This window comes from Pseudocercospora fijiensis (genome assembly GCF_000340215.1).
Source record: "Pseudocercospora fijiensis CIRAD86 unplaced genomic scaffold MYCFIscaffold_4, whole genome shotgun sequence".
Lineage (NCBI taxonomy): Eukaryota > Fungi > Ascomycota > Dothideomycetes > Mycosphaerellales > Mycosphaerellaceae > Pseudocercospora > Pseudocercospora fijiensis.
This window is the reverse complement of record NW_006921535.1, coordinates 416,331-424,453: the sequence shown is the minus strand read 5'-3', so window position 1 is coordinate 424,453 and position 8,123 is coordinate 416,331. Positions and strand designations below refer to the sequence as shown.

The 8,123-nt window shown below is 47.8% G+C and overlaps 2 protein-coding genes across 2 annotated transcripts in view; one reads left to right on the top strand and one right to left on the bottom strand.

The window, feature by feature from the left end:
• The first annotated feature begins 4,124 nt into the window (after positions 1-4,124).
• Positions 4,125-6,707, top strand: MYCFIDRAFT_70778 (uncharacterized protein). Its single transcript, XM_007927745.1, has 4 exons — positions 4,125-4,355; positions 4,413-4,748; positions 4,818-5,373; positions 5,434-6,707. Exons 1-4 carry the CDS (start codon positions 4,262-4,264, stop codon positions 6,428-6,430), a joined length of 1,983 nt encoding a protein of 660 aa, XP_007925936.1. The 5' UTR covers positions 4,125-4,261; the 3' UTR covers positions 6,431-6,707.
• A 495-nt stretch (positions 6,708-7,202) lies between these two features.
• The window catches only part of MYCFIDRAFT_211094 (uncharacterized protein), a 2,544-nt gene continuing 1,623 nt past the window's right edge, over positions 7,203-8,123 (bottom strand). Inside the window, exon 3 of the mRNA XM_007927888.1 lies at positions 7,203-7,704. Within this exon, the coding sequence (XP_007926079.1) occupies positions 7,347-7,704 (358 nt within the window). The 3' untranslated portion in view covers positions 7,203-7,346. The remainder of the gene's footprint in view (positions 7,705-8,123) is intronic.

Genomic DNA, 8,123 nt, shown 5'->3' with positions numbered 1-8,123 from the left:
GACGGCGGCGATTTCGACAGGCCTGGAAGCAATGCTACCGGATATCGATCATGGTGTGGTTGGTGTTTGTAGTGACGCTCATGCGAGAGTCGAATCTTCACTTTCACCAGCAATTCGAATCGCACCGGCTTGTCGGAGTCACAAATTACTGAGGGTTGGCTTTTACCTGTCACTCTCGGTCCGCAGAGCCGCGATCTTCGAGAATACGCTTCAGGGGTGCTAAGAGCAGCTCTCTTAGCAAACTTAGTATATAGATGCTCTTAAGACTATATAGAATAGCGCTAATAGTTCCAATTTATCTAAACCTACGCCGAGGTATTAATTAGGGTTAAGAATAAGGGTATTCCGCAAGCTACTAAGTATTAATAGAAGGTCGTACGACTCGCTTAACTGCCGGCAAGGCTCCTAAGCGACTAGACACGAGTCTAACTAAGGTAACCGCTACGGTTAAGAAGAAGCCTATTTTAAAGACACTCGAGAAGCTAATTACGCCGCCGCCGATAGCTAATCCGGCTAGAAAGAAGCCTACGGCTAAATCCGTACCGCTAATCGATAGAGTAAATAATAGCTCTACTGCGGGCACTACGGCTTCCGGTACTAAGGAATAAGTAGTACTTAACTCGCTTAAAGAGGTAGCTAGTAACGTTAGCGGTAAGATAGGCGGTAAGATAGGCGGCTCTATAACGACGTCCTTCGAGTCTTAGTCTTCTTCTACGACTAGAAGATTAAAGGCTCTCGGTCGTAGCAATATAGCTCTTACGTCTAAGAGCTATATTCGAGAGCGGCTTACTAATAAGAAGGGCCTCGTTTTAATAGACTATAGAGGTTGCTAGTACCTTATAGATACTACGAAGAAGACTAAAGAAGATAGGTAGGTTGCCTTAAAGCGTAATATCTTCGACGTTGCGGATCTAGCCAAGGGTTAGAATAGATACAAATAGGTAGGCAAAGTAACCGAGAAGTATAGCTTAGAGCGCTATTTAAAGGTAACTTTGTCGGCTTATTATAAAGGGGTTAAAGAGAAGGATTATTATTAAGAGACCTAGCTGCAACTATTTAATAATAATAATAATAAGGCTGCGGAAGAAGATAAGGCTTATAGCCGTGCCCTTAACCGTCTCGGTTACTAGATCGACAAGGAGTTACTAACTAACCCTTAACTTAATATATTCTTCTATACTAAACTAAGGCCTATTAGCGTAGGTCTAGTTAGCTTAGCGTAGAGGCAAGGCACGGCTACTAGTAAGAGACCTCTTAGTAAGACGCTAGGTTAGTAGCAAGCCGCTCTCGCTAACGTTTAAGTAATAGAACTAAACGAGAAGGGTAACTTCGAGGTTAATATTTAAGCTTACTTTGCGTATAATCTTAGCACTTGTCGTAACGTTAAGATTAAAGGACCTAAGACCTACTACTAGCGTAATCCGGACAAGCAAGACGTACCTAATAAGCACTAGCTTATAACCTCCGAAGTAATTAAATTACTAGCAAGCTACAAGATTGATCGCTTAAGGCTAGTAGAAATTTAGCGATCCGATATATATAGAGGTCCTTATTATAATAATGAGGCTATACTTCGAGAGAGATATAGCTAAGAAGGTCGCTAATTAGTTAAAGAAGAAGGGCGTTACTAGCGGTTATAGCGAGGCTTTAGAAGCCCGCCCGAAGGTCTAGGCTCCTATTAATATTATCTTCGGAGACAAAGTAGCGGCTAGTTTCTAAGTAGCTATAGGACCTAGATTTACTCCTACGACTCCTTCGAAGATACTAGCTCGTGCCCTACTAAGACTAGGTCTTGTAAAGGATATATCGTTACCGATAGTACTACCGGAGGGTTTAAAGGAGGGTAAGGAGCTAAGGGTCGGATTCTTTTAGTAGGCACTCGAGACACCGCTATTTTACGACTCGGCGGAAATGCGAGCTATATAGAAGACCTATATCGACGAGGACTTCGACCTAGTTACTATCGCTAATATAAGTAAGAAACAAATTCAAACAATAGTAGGAAGAGTTTAAAATAAAGGCGAGTATACGGTATAGAATAAAGGAAGCAATCGAGAAGTTCCTAATACTAAAAGCCGATAAGATTATAGCGGCGGAGCTAGCCGGAGCTAAGGATGCTATATAAAGTACGAATTTAGGCTCTACTTCTCGTAGTACTATATAACGTTTATACTATTATTTTTTATAATTATTACAGGCGCGGACTAATTAGACTAAACACATTCTATATATTAAATATCTAGTATTATATTGCGTTATATATTGAGATTTTATCTTTATATAAAAGCCTAGAATTCGAACATTTATAACACTTCTCGGGCTCGAGCGCGCTAGTCGCACTAGCGCATTCTACCGCTACGTTACGTTATTACTCCTATTCTTCTTTAGATTCTTCGTCGCTATCTATATCCTTAATCTACTTACTAATCGACGCTAGCGGCGTATAAAGACACTAGTTATACTAGGCAGACTCTTCCGGATCGAGACCTATTAGATCTTATACGTAGCCGGCGGCACTAACGAAGCCCTTTTTAGAAAACGCGAAATCTAGGTAGTAAACGTTATATCCGGCATATTTAAAGAGTTTCTATACCCTCGGCCCTTAATATCGCTATAGGTAATAATATAAGAAGTCGCTAAAGTTTAAGAAGCATTCTACGTCTCGAATGTGCCTCTTAATATAGCACTTTAAGCAGTTAAAGGTCTGTTCGATAGGATTTAAATCCGGTAAGTATAGAGGTAGGTATTCGAGTTAGTAACTAGCTAACAATATCGCCTCCCTTACCTCCGAGCTATAGTAGATACTAGCATTATCTATTATAAAGATTATCGGCGGATAGCCTTCGAGGCAAGGTATTACCTATTTAGTTAACTAAGCGACGAAGATCTCTCGAGTTATTAAGCCTTATCGACTAATCGTATAAGGCAGATAGCTATTAATAGTAAAAGCGGGTAGTATAGACTACCTTACTTCTCGCTACGCGTACCGGAAGTCTTTGCAATTAATGCCCTTTAGAGACTATCTGTACTTCCGCTAACTAGTCTTCTAATTATAAGTAGTCTCGTCGATAAATATTAGCCTATCTATCGGCTATTTAGCGTACCTAAATATCTATAGAGCCCTTAGTAATAGGTTGCGCTCCTTCGCCTTCCTTTATACCGATTTATGCCTCTAACTACGCTGCTTTAAGATACTCGATAAATGCGTATATTTTAGTATCTTTTAAAGCTCCGGCTACTCGTCGATAAGCGCCTATATTACTTTTATAAAGTACGAGTCCGGTCGGTTAGATAATAACGCCTTAATAAATATCTCTTACTTATTATTAAGAATAGTCTTACGGCCTCGCTTTATAATATAAGGAGGGTAGATCTCGCTAAATAACTACTAGTTATCGAGGGCTCTATATACCGTACGCTTATAGATAGGTAGTCGACTTGTCTCTATAGTTTAATAGATATCTTTGCCTTACGCAAAGCAGTCCTTTAGCAACTCTTAGTGTTCTACGCTAAGCTCTTTACCTAGTCGTATTCTTTACCTTATAATACCTCGGAAACGGCTATACTACTACTTTATAGCGACAACTTTGGCTTTAAAATGCACTATATACGTAGGTACGTAGAAGGGAGGAAGATATACTATTCTACGAGCAAAGTGCCTAACAAAATTAGTAGCGGTGAGCCGCTTAGCACTCGCAGGCTTCCCCGCGGCCGAGTGACAGGTAAAAGCCAACCCTCAGTATGCCAGCTTTGGGCTAAGGACGAATGGGGCTAGAGCGGGGCAGGCGCGGTCCATGCGTGGCTGCCTACGTAGTGCCTATCGATACAGCTCGACATCAAGAGGCCGCACATGCGTCGAGGAGTCGATGTTGGCTTCTGCAGTATCAGGCACAAGGCATCGAAGCAGACTGCGCAGTGCCACAGCCAGAGCACGCCAATCTGTAGAACTAGCTACTGCCCCCAGCTTTTGTGGTCCAAGGCAGACAGCGGGCCGCCTAGCTGGTAGCTCCTCCGACAGGTCACGCTCCGCCCCAGTCAGAAGCCCCGCGTATCAGATATCACCACCACCACGCCTGGCCTGGCCTGGCCTCTGCACTGCTCTCGGTGCACTTCTGTGCTTCACCCTCTTTCTTCGGACGACAGCGGAACCAACACCTCCCGCCCACAGCTGTCCATACCGTCGTCGCTGACCTCTACCCAACTTCTCCCGACGCCAACTTCTCCCGACGCCGACGCTCAGCCTGCGCGCCCTGTCACCACCATGCCCTTCGGCTTCCACCAAGACGTTGAAGCAAACAATATGGCTTCCTCGTCAGCTTCCGCCGCCGTTCCGAAAGGTCGCCTCTCTTCACACTGTATGTTATCTGTGCTCCATCTGTATGCTTCCGCCAGCTGACCTGTGCTTGTGCTAGCCATCACCGTCTCCTTGACCTCCAACTCGAGCGACCGGCGAACGATCGAGCTGCTTCCCGGCACCGCCTGCATCATCGGTCGAGCGTCCAAGTCGGATTTCAAGAATATGCGGCCGACGGCCCACAACGCTCTCTTCGACTGCCCCGTTGTCTCCCGCACCCACGCCGAGTTGAGGGCCAGTCCGTGGCAGCCTCCGGGACGTCAAGTCACCATCACCGACAAAAGCAGCCTCCACGGCACCACTGTGAATGATACCAAGCTGCAGCCTAATGTCCCATTCACGCTGAAGACGGGTGACGTGATCAAGTTGGGTGATACTGTCTCGCGTGGCAAGGGTGAGTGGGAATTCAATCACTTCATTGACTCCTACAAGTACAGCCCTTCTGACTCTTTCTCCTTCCCAGATACGCACGACGGCGTCTCCCTCACCTTTAAGCGCTTCGCCGACATTACCGCCGCACCAACCTCGAGTCGATCGCCAATTACTGCCCGCGGCTTCCACCTTCCTGTCGAATCTGATCAGTCCGATTTTGAGAGTGACGACGACTCTATCGGAAGCAACCCACGCGAACACTCATCGGCAAAGACAACACCCGAGCAGTACAAGATGAAGCCAGGCTCTCAATCACAACCCATCGACCTCGACAGCACATCCGTCGCACCAAAGAGCGTCATCGATCTTGACGCCGATGAGGAGGATGAGCTTGTCTTCACTCGTGCTATTCGGCCAACGATGCCCAGCACCATTCAAGAGTCCGTCGACCGCGATGCTCCAATCATCGTGCCGGAGTCCATCACTGGACAGCCAGCCCGATCTCCCGCCTATGAGACAGAATCGGAAGCAGAAGCCGATACAATGCTGCGAAACACCGGACTCTCTCAGATCTTGAATGCACCGAGAAGCGATTCTGACGACGAACCGTTGTATCCAGATTCCGGATCCGAAGGAGATGACTACGAGTACGACGTCGGCAGCATGGACATGGAAGAGCTTGATGAGGCTGACTACGACATCGATAGTGATGCTCACAACGATTCCGACGTCGACGATGAGAACGGCGAGTCAGAGCTTGACGAGCAGGAGTGCCCATCAGTTCGCGAGCCATCTCCGGAGCTCGGCACTACGGATGAGCCTAGCAGTCCACCATACATGCCGATGAGTCCAGTTCAGAGCTATGCCTTGCCGAGCAAGCCTCGCTACGATCCCGTTCGAAGTTCTCAACCTCCGGCGGAAGAAATTGGCGAGAAGAAAGCAGAAGTGCACGGGCTTGCTGAGAAGCCAACATCAACTTGCACGTACGGGTACCCAGGATCATTCGGCAACAGCTTGATGTATCCGGCTACTGACTTGCCCGGTAATAGTCGATGGGATGTCACCGCAACCAGTGTGTCGTCATTCGGATATCAAATCGATCACACCGAGAAGGACATCGCACCAACCCACTTCGCACCACCGACAATGTTCGGTGCCTCTACTTCTACTCCAACATTCGGACTGGACTCGCAGATGCCAACAGCTTCGTACTGCTCTCCTCCGAACCCGGCGTATAACACATGGCAGACAGCTCCGATTTCGACTACTACTGCTAATGCTGACAGGATTGCTATTGACAATCTCGTCGAGGAGCCGGCTAAGAGTACGACGGCCCAGCCACCACAGAAGACGGTCGTTGGCTTGGCTTCCGTGCGTACTAAGCACGCTAACGAGGACATCATCTATCCAGACCTCATCTATCCAGAGGAGGTCCTTTCTACAGGAACCAAGCGTAAGGCTGACGAGATGGAAGTGGACGAGAGCAACGAGTCTGCAGCGAGGAAATCGGCCAAGGTCGATGCCGCAACTAGCACGCGTGGAGTATCACATCGACGCAAGCAGAAGCAACCAAAGCGCAGCACCATGAAGACTGTGGTTGTTGAGGCTGCGAAGCTGGTCGGTTATGCTGGAATCGGTGCTGCAGGCTTTGCAGCTTTCCTCATGAGCCCTTATGCCCAGCAAGCGATTGATTACCTTGGTTGATTACAGCTTTGCCAGTGAAGGCACGGGACTGTGAGAGGACATGAGTGCATGGCTGCTGGACGTACTTCAAGCAACGACATTTCGACTTTTTGGGGTTATTGGGGGCGTCGCGTGATCGGGCATTATGATTAAACGAGATACCTGGACGGGACGAGAGGCGTTGATAAGGGCTGGCGTTTGCTGCTATCCTCCCCCCAGACAAACGATATAATCGAAGCCCCCGTCTAATGACCAGACAGCTAGCTCTCTCAGTGAATTCATGGAACACATTCTAGACATTTACAGCTTCCTCTCTTCCAATCTCTTATCATCGATCAGCTACTACTGCCTGTGATGCTATCGTTACGAATACAATGTTGCCTTTGCTTAGTGGTCCCTTTGCTGCAATTCGGACCTGGTCTCTCTCTGGAAAATGACGGTTGACTTGCAGCTTTGACCACTCGATTTTGCTTGCTTTGACAATAGGTACACATAATAACGAGCCAGCCAATAGCCGACGATTGGGCATGGAACAATAGACGGATAAGGTAGACGACGGACTTATTACCAGCTACCTCAATCTAGATTTGATCTGTGCTTAACTATATATAACTACTACTCTCTAAGAAATAGCGTTAGATAGGAGTTCGTAGAGGTATATAATAATAATTAGATGGCAGATCCCGATTACGCTTGAGATTGTAATATATATATATATATACCGAGGAGGCTGCGGTATTAGTATATAGTGGCTGCGATGCGATGCGATGTGATGTGGATGATGGAAAACAGTAGAGTAGAAGAAGAAGAAGAAGTTATGTCCTCCTACTAAGTTATTCGTATACACCCCCATACCAAAAATTTTTTTCTTCTAGCACTACACACACACAGACACACCTATATACATTTTCTCTCCGTAGAAATCTCTACTCTCCTCTTACTTAAACTGCTCCTCCGTCACCCCCTTCCCCATCGCACTCGTACTCGCTATCCCCCCTTGCACCATCTGCAACAACCCATCGACATAATTCGCCCCACTCCACTTCTGATGTTTGACCACCTCCACTCCTTCCTCGATTTCCGGCTCTTGCACGATTTCTCCGTAGGCGCGCATGCCTCTCGATGCGAAATTTTTGGAGAAGCGATCGGAGATGAGCGCGGTGGAGTGGAGGCCTGCCAACGTGATGAATTGCCAGCAGTACCCCAGTGCGCCGAGGCGGGTGATGTAGGTTTCTTGGTCGGAAGCCGACATGGCGGTTTTCCAGTTGAAGGAGGGGGAGAGGTTGTAGGCTAGTCTGGTGTCTTGTTAGTGGGGGGGGGGGGGGGGGGGGGGGGGGGGATTTTAAAAAAAAGGGGGGGGGAAAATTAAGGGGTTTTTTTTTTCGGGCCAAAAGGGGGGAACCCCCCCGGGAAATTTTTTGGTTTGGGGGAAGCGGGGGGTTTTTTTTTCCCCCCAAAAAAGGGGGGGGATGGGGGAAAAAGGCCTGGCCCCCTTTCGGGCCCTTTTGGGCCCCCCTTGGAACCGGAAAAACCCCCCCCGGGGCGGGGGAAAACCCCCCCCAAAGGGGCCCCTCCCCCCCTGGAGCCCCTTGGGAAAGGCCCAGCCCCCGAAAAGGCTTTGCCCTTTTGCTGGCGGGGGAAACCCCCCAAAAAAACTTTCCTTTTGAAACAAAAACCCCCCTTTATAGGGTCCCCCACCCCTTTTGGGAAAAAA